The sequence below is a fragment of the Hypanus sabinus genome, chromosome 16 (assembly GCF_030144855.1).
Source record: "Hypanus sabinus isolate sHypSab1 chromosome 16, sHypSab1.hap1, whole genome shotgun sequence".
Taxonomy (NCBI): Eukaryota; Metazoa; Chordata; class Chondrichthyes; order Myliobatiformes; family Dasyatidae; genus Hypanus; species Hypanus sabinus.
Window position 1 is genome coordinate 52,640,985 of NC_082721.1, and position 19,187 is coordinate 52,660,171.

General features: G+C 44.0%; 1 protein-coding gene across 4 annotated transcripts in view; it reads left to right on the plus strand.

Moving 5' to 3' along the window:
- LOC132406301 (A-kinase anchor protein 2-like) overlaps positions 1–18,319 on the plus strand; it is a 60,286-nt gene extending 41,967 nt beyond the window's left edge. Inside the window, exons 3-5 of one of the 4 annotated variants that reach the window (XM_059991770.1) lie at positions 2,123–4,256; positions 7,625–7,770; positions 8,253–8,494. In XM_059991770.1, the coding sequence (XP_059847753.1) occupies positions 2,123–4,256; positions 7,625–7,770; positions 8,253–8,444 (2,472 nt within the window). In that variant the 3' untranslated portion in view covers positions 8,445–8,494. Of the gene's footprint in view, positions 1–2,122; positions 4,257–7,624; positions 7,771–8,252; positions 8,495–16,170 lie in introns of those variants that run through there. The other 3 variants (XM_059991771.1, XM_059991773.1, XM_059991772.1) reach the window with 3 other exon arrangements.
- The last annotated feature ends 868 nt before the right edge of the window (positions 18,320–19,187 follow it).

The window sequence follows — 19,187 nt, forward strand, 5'->3', positions numbered from 1 at the left end:
AGGACAGAATCTGGTGAAAGTAAGTTGCTTGAAGTGGCGACACAAGTGGATAGATTGCTGAAGAAGGCATTCAGTATGTTTACCTTCTTAAGTCAAGAATTTGAGTTTAAAGTATTAGGATGTCATGTTGAAGAAATTAAAAATGTTGGTTAGACTACACTTGCTGTGCACAGCAAATAGGATTATTGTGGACAGATGTCGAGGCCAGTACAGAATGGATGGGTTAAAAGACTCCGTTTCTAGAACTATCTCAACAAAAGGTTATATATTTTAGTGTTAACAGGATCTTTGTTTTCTTTGGTTTCCTCTGGGTTTTAAAATCTTCTTACATTCTCGTAATTTTATTTGGCAATTTTTTTCATACACTTTTTTCTAATTTCCTTTGTAGTTTTACTATGTCTTTACAGTGTTGACCTGTCAGTATCAGATGCGAGCTACCCTTTGTCTCATGTTATTCTGTATGATATCTGGTGACATAATTTAAGAGCCTCAAGTATTTTCCTGCTTGGAAAGTCTATTTCTTGCTTCAGTGCTCCAACATAGTTTTTTCTGGACCACTTTTCCCAACTTGTACCTCAGCTTCATATTGGCCTTACTCCAGCTGAGAATTTCTATTCCTAGTTGACACCTACTGCCTTTTCCTCATATCCCATAATATCTTTAGTTTACAAATATCTATCAGTCTCTGAATTTGTTATAACTCCTTGTTATTTAATCCTCCGAGAACAGGTTAAATTCTGCTAAATCTGGGCTGCATTCTCTCCAAAGCTAGTATATGGAGAGTAGTGTGTGCTTCAGCCACTCAAATGTCAGCTTAGTATTCCTTTACCAGGTCCCAGTGTTCAACACAGATAAATCTAACAGGATCTGGAGCACTGCACTTTGGAGTGATGATGTATTTCATGTTGCATGACTACAGAGATTCCTATCAATGATGTATGTGGATGTGCTGGATATCAGTGAGGGTCATATTTTGGATATCAAGTGGATAGTCACACAGGATTCTGTGCAAAAGGTTCAGTTAGGAAACAGATGAATGTGGCCATTCTATGTTTTTGTAGATGGCTGTTATACCAGCATTAGCAGTGAATGCCAGTAGCAGATAGACAAAGACGTACATTAGTAAGTGCATAAGAATATAGAAACTGCAGAAACTCTAGAAACTGCAGGACATTGATCAACCTGTCTCTCAGCACAAACCTTAATCAAACCTGGAGCAAATCATTGAAACATAGAGATGTTCTGCCATTAAAGAGAAACATCCACAAAATGGTGGAGGAACCCAGCAGTCAGGCTGCTTTGGAGGGGAATAAACAGTCAATGTTTCAGACTGAGACACTTCATTTTCTTTCCTACTGTGCCTCAGCTTATTCTGCACTCTGTCCTGTAGAGTTACATTTATGATTTACAATTGCATATACTCTTGATGGTAAATCATATTGTTTAAATAATATCATGGTAGAAGTTGTATTTACATCTAAGAATAGCTGACTAGTACATTCAGTGGCCACTTTATTAGGTATCACCTGTACCTAATACGTTTGCCACTGAGTACATATGTGTGATCTTCTGCTGCTGTAGTCCATCTACTTCAAGATTCAACGTATTTTGTGCTCAGAGATGCTCTTCTGCACACCACTGTTGTAACGTGGTTATTCAAATTACTGTCACCTTCCTGTCAGCTTGAAATAGTCTGGCCATTCTCTTTTGACATCTCTCATTTACAAGGCATTTTTGCCCACAGAACAGCTCACTGGGTGTTTTTTGCTTTTCATGTCAGTCTCTCTAAACACGAGAGACTGTTGTATATGAAAATCCCAGGAGATAAGCAGTTGTGAGATGCTTAAACGACCCCATCTGGCACCAAAAATCATTCCACAGTTAAAGTCACTTAGTTCACATTTCTTCCCCATTCTGATGTTTTGTCTGATCAACAACTGAACCTCTCGAGCATGTTTGAATGCTTTTCTGCATTGTGTGTTGCCACATGATTGGCTAATTAGATATTTACATTAACGAGCAGGTGTACCACTGAGTGTATATCTTAACTGTACTGAGTGTAGATTCTACGCTGTAGAATTATTTACACCTCTGACTGAAGTCTTCCTTTTCTCTTTAACAGAAACCAGGGAGTTCTGAAAACCAGGTGGCCTCAGTGAATGAGTCTGAATCTGAGCAAGGCACTGTTACCTCTGAGGATCCAGTACTCAGGGAGCTTCCTGTCTGTGAAACTCAGCTGGTGGGAGCTCCAGAGGTTGACCCTGAGTTGAACAAAGGTTTTGAGAAGGGTGATATTCTAACCAAAAACGCAAAGCAGTTTCCTGCAGGAACCAATTATCAGGTAGAAGAGGAAGCAATTGATGAGTCTGGATTAAAGGAAGTCAACAAAATTATCCTCTCCAAAGACTTACATACACTTGGAGAAACTGAGTGTAGTCTGGGATACAAGGCTTCTATCCCAATGCAGGAAGCTGAGAGAAAGGCCTTCAATGTGGAAAATGGGGGTTTGGTCAACAAGGATGATTCTGCTCCAAGCCTTAAAAATGGAACCAATTTACTTTCTCCTGGACTGAACCCAATCACACAGAATGGCTCATTTTCTTCCTTTTCAGTCACTCCATCAGAGAACAATTATAGTGATGATGCCATCATCCATGCAGAGAAGGTTGCTGTCATTCAGTACCAAGATATGGATGATCAGGACGCTCTAATTAATGGTGGAGCAGATAGTGGACATTCTGCAGAGAAAGAGAGCACAGAAAGTGGTGCAAGGTTAACCACCATAAAGAAAGAAGCTAACTTTGTGCTTCGGAAATATGATGCAGAAAAAAAAGCAACAAAACTTTTTTCAGATGATGAGGAAAGGAAGTACCAAACAGTGATCATTACAGAAACAGCTGGTGGTGCAAGTCTTGAAAAAGAGAGAAGGGAAATTATTAAAAACCAAGCAATGAAAAAGAGCACTACCATTGCAGAGAAACAGGTTTCAATAAAGCCATTAGAATCGGAAGAGAAACCATCACTTGATGTTTCCACTCATAAGCATGAGGAGTCGCAACTACAGATGTCCACCGAAAATGCCAGTTCAGTTTCTTTCCATAATGGATCCCCTATTTTGGAACCTGAAGGCATCAATACTGAGCAAATAAACTTTACTGCTGCTCGCCAACAATTCCTCCAGATGGAGAGGTCAAGACAAGAAGTTCCAACCTGTCCAATGCTCTCTGCTCAATCCCACAGGGTCTTAATCCAATGTTCCACACCTTCTGAATCAACCCAGCCACTTCAGTACAAGGATGGCATTACCCTGGACACAAGTCCAGCAATCATGGTGAAGGCCGTGAGAGTTGATTCTGTCCATGAGGATGAGAAGGATGATGACCAGTCTCCTAAAAGTCCTATGAACAGTTTGTTCACTGCTGAGAAGATTGCAGGTCTGGAAGACAATGATGGCGAAAAAATTGGCTCCATGCGGCAAAATCTGCTTGCCTGCTCTTCAATAGATGACCTTGATTCCGGATTAGGAGAGATGTCCAATGACTATAGTTATGGGTTCACTGGTGATTGTGGAGCATCAAATGAAATGCTGAACTTGGAGACTGATAACAGTTGTGTTTTTGAATGTTCTGAGCAGAAGCTCAAGGCTGAAACACCCATTGAGAAAGAAATTCGATTAGCCTTGGAAAGGGAAGAGATTCTTCGCAAGGAGCGAGGGATTAGGAAGTCAGCAAGCTCTGAGAAAATGGTGCAAATAAAGACCAAGCCTCTCTTAACCCAATTACCCCCCACGTCTCCTTTCTCAAAACATAAGGACAAGAACCGGATGGTCTTTTTTGTCCAGAGGGAAATTGAAATGGAGTCGAAGAGGGAAGAGAAATTGAAAGAAGAAGGTAAAATCAAAGGCTTGTATGATAAAGGAATGCCCCAAGAAGTAGAAGAACGTAAAAAGGTATTTGAACAGCAAACAGATGATGTGCCAGTTATACCACAGCTAGGCTGGCAGTCCAAGTTAGCCAGGTCAGCTTCCCAGGAATTTTTAGATGTGCCTGATGTTCCAGAAGAAAGCAATGCTGTACAAACTGACTCAACAGAAAGTAAAGAGTTGCTGCAAGAGGGTTCAGAGAACCAGCCATACACCTTGAGACCATGGAAGCACCAGACCAATTTCCTGATTGAACGAGAAATTGAGGAAATACAACAACGCGAAGAGGAGCTACTGAGACTGAGGAAACAGACAGCAGGCACCCTTCCTTCAAGTAGGTATATCCACTCTTGCCTTTGTAAGGCAGAGAAATCTGAGGTGGTCACTTCTATTAATGCTGTTATGGACAGAGGCATTTACCTCTGTTAAAAATACCATCAAAAAGGTTTATCCTTCATTTGGCTCACACTGGACCACACTTACAGCTTTGTCCTTTGGGACTTTGCCAGCTCAATCAGTGCTAATGCTACAAAACCAGTCCTGGTGACAGGCACAAAGGTCCTCCATCCAGAGTGCATTACACTCCCATTACCACTTTCAGTGGAGAACCCCTGAAGAAGAAAAATAGTGAGAAAGAATTCCACCAATGCCTAAAGAGTTCAGGGTGCAGAGTCAATTCTGTGGACTCCTAAGGCTCCTTCCCCTAAATTATATATTATTTGACTGTCTTTTCTGGTAGGAAGGGACTGTATTGGAGAAGTCTGACATGTTGTCTGTGAAATGTGATCCTTTAGTCCTAGCCACATCAAAATGTTGCTTTGCTAGTGTAAGGGACAAAAGGCCTAATGTAGATCCCAGTCCCCTGACGTTTGTGAGGAGGACTTTGTAAGGCTGAGTGGGCTGGGAGTGAAGTGGTTTGTGATTTGGTTCTAGGTTGATGCTGAGTTGCCTGCTCAGTTTTGTCATTCTATCTGGTTTAACACAACAAGTATAGCACCGAGTGGTTTTCTGGGGGCAGTTAAAAAGCGTCCACTAGGTGGGTCAGGACACAGGCCAGACACACAAAGACAGCAAATTTCCTTCCTTGAAGCCTATTAGTGAAACAGAGAGGGATTTATGACAAATTTAGTAGTTTCCAATCAATTGAGAACATTTGTTTTAAACTCTGGTTTAACTACATTTAAATTCCACAGCTGCTGTGTTGGTCAGTCTTAGTTTATTAGCAGCTCTCTAGACTACATCCGTCCAATAATATAACTGCAGTAGCATCCCTCCATTGACCAGTCAGCACATTCGGAGTCATTGACTGTTTTCACAAGTGTCTCAGGAGCAAACAGCCCACCCCAACCTCTAAGTGTATTGCCTCTGATTTCTAATTTACATACTGACCCAGCTGTTGTGGACAAGCTCCACCTTCACTGTCATTCTCCACTGATTCTGATGCACTGTGCTGTGTACCCACTCAGAGATTAACAGATTGTCCCACAACTAAATACAAAGTCTGAGGTGGAGACAGAAAATTATGGACCAGTTAGCCTGGCATTGGTGGTCAGAGGCATGTTAAGTCCATTGTAAAAGATGTAATAGCAGACAAAGTCAGCATGGATTCAGGAAAGGAGAATTGAGCTTGATTAATTTATTGGAATCTTTTTGAAGATGTGGTGTATTTGGACTCTCAGAAAGCTTTCCATAAAAGTCCCACTTAAGAGATTAGCATGCAACATTAGTTGGCGAACAGAAAACGAAGAGGGTTTTCTATGGAGTAGCAGAATATGTCCAGTAAGGTTGCACAGGATCCATACTTAAATATGCGTTAATAATTTAGGTGAGGGAATTAAGTGTAAGTTTGCTAGGTGGGACTGTGAGAAGGATGAGGGAAGCTGCAGTGTAATTTGGACAGGTTAAGGTATGGGCAAATGCATGGCAGAAGTAGTTTAAGGTGGATTGTGTGAAGTTAACCTTTTTAGTGACTAAAAATTGTGGCAGGTTAATATCTGTAAGCAACAGTTTGGGGATGGGAAAAATGCAACGAGACCTATGTATCCTTGTACACCAGTCAATGATACTCCAAGTCATGTTTATAATCATATCCACAAGTACATGTAAGCAATGGGAAACTTACTTGCAGCAGCATCATGGGCACAGAGCATCAATATAACCACTATTCACATGAAAAGCATAAATAATGCACAATAGTTACAAGAAAACATATTTAAAGCAAAGCCAAAATACAAAACTCATTCAGTGCAAAGTGATCAATGTGGTCATATATGCAGTGAAGGGAATTAGCTGTTTTTGAACCTGCTGATGTGAGAATACTGGCTTCTGTACCTCTTGCCTGTTGACAGTTGTGAAAAAATGGCACAACCTGGGAGAAGATGGATTGTTAATGGATGTTAACTTCTTGAAGCAGCACCTCCTGTAGATACTGCTGATGGTGGGAAGCTTTGTGCCTGTGATGTATTGGGCAGAGTCCATACCATTTGAATTGTGGTGTCAGACTACAATGCAAAGAGTCAGGATACTTTGAACAGTTCAAGTGTAGAAGGTTGTTTAATGACAAGCCAAATATCCTCAGCCACCTAATGAAGCAAGGACACTGGGAACCTTTACTTATGACTGCCTCCATGTGCTGGGCCAGGACAAATAATACAATATGTTAATGCCCAGGAATTTAAAGCTGCTGAATCTCCCGCTTGCTGATCCCCCAGTGTAGACTGGTACATGATTCCCCTTCCCTTCCTGAATTCAGTCAGTTGTTTAGTTTTACTGAAGCTGAATGAGAGGTGGTTTTTATGGTATGTCTTAACCAGGGTGTCCTATTTCACTCCAGTAAGCAGACCCATCACCACCTGTGATTCATCCAAAGGCAGAAGCATTATCAGTGCATTGAAGATAGCATTACAGCTGTGCTTAGTCTCGCTGTCATAGCAGGGGCTCAGCACACAGACTTGAGGAGAACCTATGCTGAAATGAGGAGATGTTTCCAGTCCTTACTGATTGAGGTCTGCCAATGAGAGATAGACTGGATAAGACCAACATAATTTAAAATTAAGCTATGATGCAGGTTAACTATTTGGATCATTTACAGCTTACAACAGTGGCTCTAATGTAAAAGATAACAGAGAAGTCAGTGGATAATGAACATAGACTGTAGGACACTGAAGGTCACACAACCCTAAAAGTACAATACTTGAGTTTATGGCTGAGGTACTGTACATAATATAAAAGTAGCCAGGTCATGCTGGAACTGTATGCAACATCTCAGACCAGAGTTGTTATAGTTCTACTTTCAAGACTAAGAGAGCTTGATAACTTGGGGACATAGTATCACATGCCTCAGTATCTACCCTCCCACAATGTGATGTTTCCTCAATTCTGCCTCTTCCACAATGTGGCATTCCCTCAATACCACCCCTGCTACAGTGCAGCCTCCCCTCGAAAAAGCCCAAAGCACGGTGTGAACCTTCCTCGGCACCTTACCTCACACGGTGTGAATCTCCAACAGTACTGACTCTCCAACAGTGCAGCTCTCCCAAAGTACTGCCCATGGTAGAGTGTGGCACGTCCTCAGGACTCCTGCTCCCACAAAGTACCTTTCTCCCTGTACTGTATGCAAACAGCACAGCGTCCTCCCCATGCTGTCCCTCTGACAGTACTTCATCAGTATTTAAGATTAAAGATCTTGTGACTTTCTTGCAGCACCAGCCTCCATATCAGAGTCCCAAAGTCCTGAGTGGACTTCAAGAGCTGGAACTTCGAATGGTGATCAATCCAAAGATCTCCCAGTGACGCACGGCCAGGAGGGGAGGAACCCGAAACCTTTGGGAAAGAAGGATGAATCTTCAGTAAGTTGGAGTTTGAGTTTCTTTCCTTTTAGGCCAATATTCCACTTACTTTCTGAGGCATGTTTGCAGTTCCCTCTGTGGATAATAAATCTAGGTTCGTATGGAAGTGATTGGATTCTTAAGCTGATGAAAGGTCTCAAAGACATCCCAGTTTAACTACATGTGATGTGTGATTAGGAGGGGGATGGGGGACTGCAGAGGAGAGTGAAAGCTGACACGGGAACACAGAATAGCATACTGATGTTTTTATGTGTAAAGCCAAGGTAACGTGCTGTGTTCTAACTACTGGCTCCTCCTTGAGCCCTGTGTGAATAGGCCTGCAAATGACAGAGCCATGAGACATCTCAGGACAGAGTGTTAGAAGGCAAGTCCCACAGACAATGAAGGTGCTTAACAGTGTACGGATTGTTTTTGTTGCTTTAACTGTGGTGTATTTAATGACACTTACTCAAATTCTTGATGCATTTTTTTTTTAACTCCAGTATGCTGGCATCGAGCCTTCTGATGACATCAATACTGAGGTATTCACGTTTTCTTGCACCGATCTTCAGCTTGCTGGCTTTCAATCTGTTGCATGTCACCGTATATGCTCAGTATGTCATTCAGCAGAACTAACAGCTTGGCTGCTGCACTTCAATGTCCTCGAGAGATGTCAACTCTTCTGGCTTATATAATCATGTTGCACTCTAACCCTAACAACCCTAACAATTCATTAAACCACTCCTGAATTTTCTATACCTCCATGGCACAAGGGTATTTTTAACAGGAATGTTGCTTACCCTAGGACCTTTGAGAAGATTATCCCTGTGATCCCTAAATCCCTGTGGTCTGTTTGTGCCACAGTGACAAGAAATCTCAATTATAAATTGGCACTGAGTGCCAAAATCAAATTGAAAACATGTGCAGTCCCTATATTCAGCTTCTCCCTGAGATTCTACCATCTCAGCAGCCAGTCTCAAAATAGATGGTTCCCAACATGTACGTAATGTAGCACAGAATTTAGAACAGGACAATATCTGACTCTTACTGAAGACCTGAGTTCCAAAACCTGCTGAGTCTCCAGCACGTAGAACACTGGCATCAACCTGACAATCTGAAAAAGACTCTGGTCTAAGACTCTGGTTAATTGGTCTATTCCCAATGAGCAATGATCAGGTCCTACCATGGATTCTAGAGGTGTGTTGGTATTTGTCTTTGACATCAAGGTAATATTAGACTAAGTGTGACAATCAAGCAGCTCTGATGCAACTGAAGTCAGTATGTAACAAGGGAAAAATTCTGGTAACTAGAGTCATATAGTTAATAATTCCAGCCTGAGGATATCCTTGGAGGAGTTCCTCAAGACGGTTTTGGACCCAGTAGCCTTCCCCTGCTGCATAAAACCAGATGTGGGGATGCTCACTGTCATTGTACAATGCTTAGTTCCATTTGCAATCCTTCAGCAAATGAACCAATCATGCTTACATGCAGCAAGATCAAGACAACTTTCAGATACAGGCTGAGAAGTGGCAAGGAACTCACATCACAAAATGTCTAAGGGAGTCTAACTTTAACTTTGCTGTGGATATCATGGAGCTCATCATTCATCAGAAACTCAATTGGACCAGTGACAAATACCATAGGTAATAAAACAAGGATAGAGAAAATGAATGCTTACCTCCTGACACCCCAAAGTTTTTCCTCTATCTTTAAAGCATGAGTCAGGAATGTGATAGAAATCTCTTCATGGCTGATGACACAAAGGTTGGGGGCATTGTGGATAGTCTGGAGGGTTGTCAGAGGTTACAACAGGACATTGATAAGATGCAGAACTGGGCTGAGAAGTGGCAGATGGAGTTCAACCCAGATAAGTGCGAAGTGGTTCATTTTGGTAGGTCCAATTTGAAGACAGAATATAATATAAATGGCAATGCTCTTGGCAGTGTGGAGAATCTGAGAGATCTTGGGGTCCATGTCGCTAAGACAGTCAAAGCTGCTGCGCAGGTTGACAGTGTTGTTAAGAAGGCATAAAGTGTGTTGGCATTCATCAACCATGGGATAGAGTTCAAAAGCAGTGAGGTAATGTTACAGCTATATAAGACCTTGGTCAAACCCCACATGAAGTGCTATGTTCAGTTCTGGTCACCTCACTACAGGGAGAATGTGGATACTGTAGGGAGAGAGTGCAGCGGAGATTTACAAGAATGTTGCCTGGATTGGAGGGTTTTCCTTATGAGAATAGGTTAAGTGTACTCGGCCTTTTCTCCTTGTACAGATAGAGGATGAGAGGTGATCTGATTGAGGTGTATAAGATTATGAGGGTAATTGACCGTGTGGATAGCCAGAGGCTCCTTCCTAGAGCTGAAATGGCTAACACGAGGGGGCATAGTTTTAAGGTGCTTGGAAATAGTTACTGAGGGGATGTCAGGCGTACATTTTTCACACAGAGAGTGGTGGCTACGTGGAATTTACTGCCAGTGGTGGTGGTGGAAGCGGATACAATAGGAACACATACAACACGCTGGAGGAACTCAGCAGGTTGAGCAGCAACCATGGAAATGAGCAGTCAACGTTTTGGGCCGAGACCCTTCATCAGGACTGAAGAGGGGGGGCAGGGGCCCTATAAAGAAGGTGGGGGGAGGGTGGGAAGGAGAAAGCTGGTAGGTGCCAGGTGAAAAACCAGTAAGAAACTGGGATGGGGGAAAGGAGGGGGAGGGAATTACCAGAAGTTGGAGAATTCAATGTTCATGCCAAGGAACTGGAGACTACCCAGACAGTATATAAGGTGTTGCTCCTCCAACCTGAGTTTGGCCTCATCATGACAGTAGTGGACACCATGTATGGACATATCTGAATGGGAATGTGAAGCAGAGTTGAAGTGGGTGGCAACCGGGAGATCCTGTCTTGTGGCGGGCAGAGTGGTGACGAAGTGGTACCCCAATCTGCTTCAGGTCTCCCCGATGTAGAGGAGGCCACACCAGGAGCATCGGATGCAATAGATGACCTCAACAGACTCACAAGTGAAGCGTTGCCTCACCTGGAAGGACTGTTTGAGGCCCTGAATGGTGGTGTAGGGGTGTAGGGACAGGTGTAGCACTTACACTTGCAGGGATAAGTGCCAGGTGGGAGATCTGCAGGGAGAGACATGTGGACCAGGGAGTCGCGGAGAAAACGATCCCTACGGAAAGCGGAGAGGGGTAGAGGGAAAGATGTGCTTAGTGGTGGAGTCCTGTTGAAGGTGGCAGAAGTTGCAGAGGATAATGTGCTGGATCCGGGGGCTGGTGGGGTGGTAGGAACTCTGTCCCTGTTGTGGTGACAGGAGGATGGGGTGAGGGCTAAAGTGTGGGAAATGGAGGAGATGTGGGTGAGAGCATCATTGATGATGGCAGAAGGGAAACCACGATCCTTAAAGAAGGAGGACATCTGAGATGTCCTGGAACAGAAAGCCTCATCCTGGGAGCAGTTGCAGCGGAGACGGAGGAACTGGGAATAGGGAAAAGCATTTTTACATTTGGCAGGGTGGGAAGAGGTATAATCAAGGTAGTTATGGGAGTCAGTGGGTTTATAGAAGATGTCAGTGGACAGTCTATCTCCAGAGATGGAGACCAAGAGATTGAGAAAGGGGAAAGAAGTGTCCAAGATGGACCAAGTGAATTTGAGGGCTGGGTGAAAGTTAGAGGCAAAGTTGATGAAATTGACGAGCTCAACATAGGTGCAGGAAGCAGCACCAATGTAGTTGTCAATGTAGCGAAGGAAAAGTTGGGGAGCAGTACCAGTATAGATTTGGAGCATAGACTGTTCCACATAACCAACGAAGAGGCAGGCATAGCTGGGGCTCATGCAAGTGCCCATAGCCACACGTTTGATCTAAAGAAAGAGCCCAGGGAAGTTATTAAGTGTGAGTACCAGTTCTGCCAACCGGAGGGGGGGTGGTGGTGGTGGTGGGGAACTGGTGAGGTCTATTATACAGAAAGTAGCGAAGGGCTTTCAGGCCTCCTTGATGGGGAATGGAAGTGTGTAAGGATTGGACATCCATAGTGAAAATGAAGCAATCAGGACTGGAGAACTGGAAGTTATTGAAAAGCTGGAGGGCTTGGGAGGTATCCCGGATGTAGGTGGGGAGGGACTGAACGATGGGTGACAAAATGGAGTCTGGGTAAGCAGATACAAGTTCAGTGGGGCAGGAGCAGGCTGAAACTATGGGTCTACCAGGACAGTCAGGCTTGTGGATCTTGGGGAGGAGGTAAAACCGAGCAGTGCGGGGTGTGGGAATTGAGGTTTTTGGCTGAAGGTGGAAGGTCTCTGGAGTTGATAAGGGTGGTGATGGTATGGGAGGCAATGGTTTGATGTTTTTTGGTGGAGTCCTGTTCCAGGGGTAGGTAAGAGGAGATGTCGGAGAGCTGCCATTTGGCCTCAGTGAGGTAGAGGTCCGTCCACCAGACCACTGCGGCACCACCTTTGTCTGTGGGTTAAATGGTGAGGTTAGGATTAGTGCGGAGAGAGTGGAGGGCAGTGCGTTCAGAGGGAGTGAGGTTGGAGCAGGAGAGAGGAGTGGTGAAGTTGAGATAGTTGGCATTTGGAGATGAAAAGATCGAGTGCAGGTAGAAGGCTCGGTGGTGGGGTGTCCAGGAGGAAGAGGGTTGTAGACGGGAGAAGGGGTCATCAATAGGGGGAGGAGAATTAAAGCAGTAGGCTCGGAGACGTAGGTGACAGAAGAAGAGTTCAGCGTCATGCCAGGCACGGAACTCACTGATGTGTGAACAGAGGGGGACAAAAGTGAGGTCCTTGCTAAGGACAGAACGTTCTGCCTCAGAGAGGGGAAGGTCAGAGCAGATGGTGAAGACACGGCAAGGGTTGGGGCTGGGGTCAGAGGAAGGTAAAGTGTAGGTTGGGATGTTCAGGGAGAGCGGGGTGAGGGGTGGATGAGGGATCAGAGGAATGGAGGGGGGATGAGGGGTGGAGGGAAGGTTGGGAGTCGCGGGGAGGATGGGGGTAGTAGAGGAATAAGACGAGTGGTAGGACCCAGCGACAGTAAGAACGGAGAGGGTCAGGACCGCAGGGATACAATAGGGTCTTTTAAGAGACTCCTGGATAGGTCATGGAGCTTAGAAAAATAGAGGGCTGTGCACTAGGGAAATTCTAGGCAGTTTCTAGAGTAGGTTACATGGTCGGCACAACATTGTGGGCTGAAGAGCCTGTAATGTGCTTTAAATTTCTGTGTTCTATGAATAAGTCCAAAAATAACCAAAACAAAATCTTAGCACCATGCTGGACAAGGCAGCCTGCTTTGTATTGTCTATCCGCCATCCCAATCATCCGTTCTTTCCACCAAACATGTATGATGTCTGCAGTGTGTAACAATTCCTAATACACTTGCCTAGTTGATTTTGACAGCACCAGCAGCTAACTGGGAAGACCACCACCTACAGATTCAGTTCAAGTCACACACTATCCTGACTTATAAATGTATTACTGTTCTTTCATTGTTCCTGGGTCTAACTTATGGAGCTCCCTACACCTTGCATGCTCTGCGAGTGTCTTCACAAGAAGGACTGCAGCACTTCATGAGGGTGACTCACCACCTTTTAGAAAACTCTTCTCCATTACCTTCAGGCCCATTCCAGCTTTTTTCTCTTGATCCCAGGTAGGCCACTTCAGATGTTGATCTCTGTGAGTTTGTTCCTCCAACCCCAACAAAGTTGCCACTCCTTCTATAGCCACCCATTATCCTACCTTCCCAGTCCACCTAAGTCTCTACAACTACCTATCATTGGCCTGACATCTCATCTCCAATTCTCTCAGTCCCACCTTACCAAGTATTGGTCCTCCCAAGCTCTGATCACTAAAGCTTTGTCCACAACAATCAGTCTCCTGCAAATTTGAGCTTCATGCGCAGTTATTTATCTGAGCGAAGCCTAACAGACCAAGAGATGGATGGATGACAAGTGTTTGTGTGGTCTGCAGGTTGTGGTTTTAATGTGTGCTGTCAAAGTGGCCTTGGTTATGGGCTATAGTGGATGGTACACTCTTCTGCACCAGTGTGAAAAGTGCCACTTCCATGACACATGATGCAGGTTGGGGCTGTTGAGATATAAAAGTTGTCAGTTTCTTGTCATCTCTAAACTGCACAAGTCTGGATAAGTAGATTCTGTTCCTTCTCTTTTCTCATCTAACTAGTTACATAGGGGCTTTCTGCCTGCAGTCAGGCTGAACATCTGAGGAGATTAGATGCAGATTTAGATTTTATTTATTAATCATGTACATTGAAACATTCAGTGAAACGTGTTGTTTGTGTTAACCAACACAATATGAAGATGTATTAGGGGCAGCCCACAAATGTTGCCGCACATTCGGCGCCAACATGACATATCAATAATATTCAACAGAATAACAACAAAACAAAAACCCCTTTCCCTCCCCCTCCCCCCACCCCGCCCACACACACAGATGGCCTCCACTCCCAGAATAAGCTGATGCAGAACTGCCTCAGGTCAATGGCATTTCTTTTGTCCGTGTAGGTTTCTCTGTAAAGTCCTGGCAGCTGGGACAATGGGGTATGTTTAGGTCACAGTAAAACCTTGCCAGGCAGTCCCAAAGCTCTTTGTCATGTTTGTCACACTTTTGCCCAATGGTCCCTTCTCATGTTTTAGGAGATCAGGCCTGAGTGAGGCTCTTTAACACCAATCCTCTCTGTTTAAGCTTCCTCAAAGCAAGCGGAGTTGTAGAACCAGAAGCAATGTTTCATTGTAAAATGCCAATCTTGATCAGAAAACCTGGACAAAATTGGGTAATTAGTGCCATTGCATCAGAAGTCTGAGACTGTTCCACATTCTGAGCCAAACAGCACAGGGGCCTAAATGCCTGAACAGTATGGAAAGAGTTGCGAGAGGTTCTTCAGCTCTTCCACTACCCTTCTGAAAATATTCATGAAGCTTACTTTCCTGTCTCCAATCACACTCTCACATTGAAAGACAGTCTTCATAGACAAACTTCAACACACCACCATTCCCTTCCAATCAAATGGTTAGAAATAAGGATGTTCACTGATGCTCATACAATGTTCAGCACTATTCAAGACTCATCAGACAATGAAGCTGTCCACTTCCAAATGCAGCAGGACCAGGACAGTATCCAGGGTTAGGCTGACAGGTGGCAAGTAGCATTCATCTCACACGAGTGCCAGTGAATGGGGATGTCCAACAAGAGAAAGTACAGCTATTGCCCCAGACTTTCGATGGTGTTACCCTTACTGAATCCCCCACTATCAATATTAATATCCTGATGGTTACCATTGTTGAGAAAGTGTCCTGGAGTAGGCACATACACAATGTGGTTATAAATGCCAATCAGAAATTCGGAATATGCAGCAAATAACTCAGCTTCCCAAAGTCTGACCACCATCCGCAAGGCTCCAAGTCAGGCATCTGAGGGAACACTTGCCTGGATGAGTACAGCTTCAGCTTCAGTCAAGAGGCTCAACTTCATACTAGACAGAATAGCCTTCCTGACAGATACCCGATCCACCAGCATTCACTCACTCTACTCCTGGCAGATAGTACCATCTACAGGATGGACTGCAGTAACTCACCAAGACTTCATACAAAACACTTTCAAACACACAATATCTATCAACTAAAAAGACAAGAGAGCAAAAGCGTGGGAATGCCCTGGAAGTTGCCCTCCAAGCCATGCATCATACTAGTAAATATATTGCTGTTACTTCATCATCGATGGGTCAAAATCCTGGAATTCTCCCTCTCCTAGCACATGATGGTTCAAGAAGGCAGTTCACCACCACCTTCCCAAGGTAGTTAAATGTTGGCTCAGCCACAACCCTTGAATGAAGACCATCAGCTCTTGCACCACACAAACACACCACAAACCTGCACTATTACATTGCTCTATTTAATTATTAACATTGCGGGCCAAGGAGCCTGTTCATGTGCTGTGCTGTTCTGTGTTCTAGGTTACAACTTCTCATACACATGCTGAATTTCATTCAGTTGTCCACATAGTCGCACAAACACTCCACGACAAAGCTCTCTCAACCTTAAACACGTACAATTCACTGAACCCTTCCCCACAACTTTTGCCACAAATGCAAGATGCAATGGCAGAATATAAAGGTAGGGGAAGGGGGATGACCACACCTGGTTCCCCACCTCTTCATTTATTCCATGGTCTAATCTCTCTCCTCTCAGATTTCTTCTTCAGCCCTTTAACTCTTCTACCTATTACCTCCCAACTTTTATCACCCATCCATCCTACATGTTGTAATCCATTCACCTCCCACAAATTAATTGTCAATTTCTTTTCATGACATTAAAAGTTTAACTTGTGCTTCGTGTCCTGTGGGTTCTGTTCTGTGTTCTTTAGAGTTGCACAATCCCATTCTCCTGACTTTTCGCTTCTTGTTTGTAGGTACTTGAATCCACCAGAGTGACTCGCCGGAAAAATGCAATGGCACAGCGCTGGGAAGCAGGGCTGTTCAACAATCATCAGGATGAATGAAGCTGGCCTACACCCAGTTATATCATTATGTACATATATATATATTGATGGTGAAATTCTGGAAAGCATTGCGTATTGCATAGAAATGAAGTTCTTTGTAGCACTCTGGATTGATTTATTTCTCTAAGTAACTACAGTTTACTCAGCTGTGACCAGCACAATTCAAGAACAAAGTCTAAGGTCTAAGCTTCTTGCTTCAACCTGCCAATCCCCTTCAACTCCCTGCTTTTTCACATGTAAATTGATGCTACTTTAATCTTACCCAATTGCCAATCTGCATACAGTCCCCTCCATAAAACACAGAGAATCCTTTCCAGTGTCTAATCTCCAATCTCCATGTTGAAGTCTAATTTCATTTACTTGTGCCTTGTACCTTGTTAGATAGATGTGATGTGTTGGCGTGAGGCCATTAGGAAATGGTGTTCACAGACAGATTTCCACCCTGTTCCCATTACATCACCAGACGTCTTAGCAGCTTACCTTTAGTTTGGTAAATTTACATGAAACCCTGAATATTATGAAGAGAACAATGAACCATTTACTTTTGTTTCCATAGATTTCAATCAACATTTGCAAGAAAGCAAATTTAAGCTTGTGTGCCATTATTTAAACTACATAATAAATTAGAATTTGGAACAAAGTATGATTGGCGTTCAAATTCCCTGCAGGCCAGACGAGGGGCACAGAAAACTGGGAATGCAGCTTGTATGAGGGAAATACAAGGGAAATACTTTTCACTGTGTGAAAAGTGAGCAGCAAGTTTGGAGTGCATGCAGCGTGAGTCAGCAATGCCTACTCGATGTGCTGACTGAGTGAGCAGTGCAGAGAGGGTGCAAATGTGTCAGGTGTGCAGAGTGCGCATTGAGTGAAATGGAATCAACAAGCAGTGTGAACAAATGACAGTTTGTGCAGTGTGTAAGCGTGCAGAATATGTATGAATGAAGCAAAGTATTCAGAGTTTGTTAGGGAGTAGTGCAAGTGGTGCACACAGATGTGACTACAAAGTAAACCATGTGTGTACTGTAAGTAGTACTTGCATTGCATGAGTGAATGGCATATGTCAAATGTGAAGCATGGAGACAGAGCATGTAATATATGAGTGAGCAGTGTGTGCAGAGTGGCAGTTGTGTGGGCAACATGCAGAAGTATTAGTGAGCATAGTGTATGTATGCGAGTTGTGTATGCACAGAATGCAATATACTCTATGTATGAAAATGTAGACAGTGAGTGAGCCAGATGATCAGAGTGCAAGTGAAGAGCAGAGTGAGAAATGTGTGCAGATTGTGAGTGAGTAGCTGGGAATGAGGACTGTGTGCAGAGTGACGAATGTTGGTGATCTCTGCAGTGAGAACTGTGTGCAAAATCTGAGAGTGAGCTCAGTGTGCTGTGATGCACAGAGGGAGAGCAATGCACTAGAGCAGTGGATCATGCACTGGTGTCCTAATGCATGGGTTTGGCCCAAAATCTTGACAATTCTTTTCCCACCATAGATGCTACTAGACCCATGGTGTTGCTGCAGAGGCTTGTTTGTTAACCGAGTACAAAGTGGATAGTGCTTTTCAAGTCTCCAAATCAGAGAGAATTTGCAGAATGGTCAGTGTGTGCAGATGTGATCAGCATTTAGTGAGGGAGTAGTGTGCAAAAACTATATGAATGAGGTGGATACAAAGTGCACAGGTGACCTGTGTATGTGGTGTACCAGTGTGTGCCACACACAAGCCCAAGGCACCATCGCTCTACAGTATCTGGGAAATCCCAGGGGTGAGAGAATTAGGCGGTGTGTGTCCATTGTTCCAGGTGTGTCCTGGATTCACCTTCAGTAGTTCCCTAACTGTGGATGAAGGAGTCTCCTTCCCAAACCCGCACATCAGTGGAACAGGAATGGTGTGGTCTGATCACCTGACCTGGAAGGATGGGTAGCATTTTGCTAGTGCTGTTTCATGTCTGACCAAAAGTGTCTTTTATTTCAAAATAGACTTTATTCATAAAGAATTCTCTCTTGTGTAATACAGAAAAATCTAGTCAATATTTTCATTACAAGTAAATTTATTCAGATTCATGTTTGTTTGTTTATTTATTTATCTTTATACCTCTCTCTCTCACACACACATCAAAACATACAGTGGAATACATCATTTGCAAACGTAACCTCAGGATGTGTTGGGGCAGCTCTCAAAGTGTTGCCACACATTCTGGCACCAACATAGCATGATCACAGTGCTGAGCAGAACAACACAATCAACAACACCAGCAACAGCAGAACAAGCCCCTTACACTCACTCACACTCACACTCCTACAACTCCAGAACAGGCTGCCTCCACTCCCTGGCCTGGACTCTCAGACAAGCCAACTCAGGTTTCGATCTTCAGGCCTTGAACTCCAGAGTCACTGACCTCTGGGTATCAACCCCAGGACTCGCCAGTTCTGGGACTTTGACCTCTGAGCCTTGACTTCCAGACATGTGGAGCTTTGACCCTGGGACTCACTGAACTAGGGGTCACAAGCCCTGATGCCTCTTGCCTATGTGGACTTCCGACTCATACTTGCTAACCAGCCCTCATCCTTGGGGTCTGCCTGTCTTGGTCCTTAACCATGAAGATCTCTGGTCTTTGTCCTCAGCACTTGCCCATGTGAATCACTGGCCTTTGACCATGGAGCATCCAACCTGGGCTCCAACATCCCTCTCCAGCCCTGACTCTTCTTTACTGCCCTGATCTTGAACCCTCCGTCATCCTTTCCCCAAACTCTAACTTCCCTCACTGACCCCAAAACCTTGTGTACCTAAAAACTAATGACCTTGACGGACATCACAGATCATCGCAATCTTGGCCCATTATGTAATATTAGAATATTATCAATTACCAGAGTTAAATAATTCATGGGGCTTTAACACAAAATTGTGTGGTCTGAGAACCCACACTGTGGC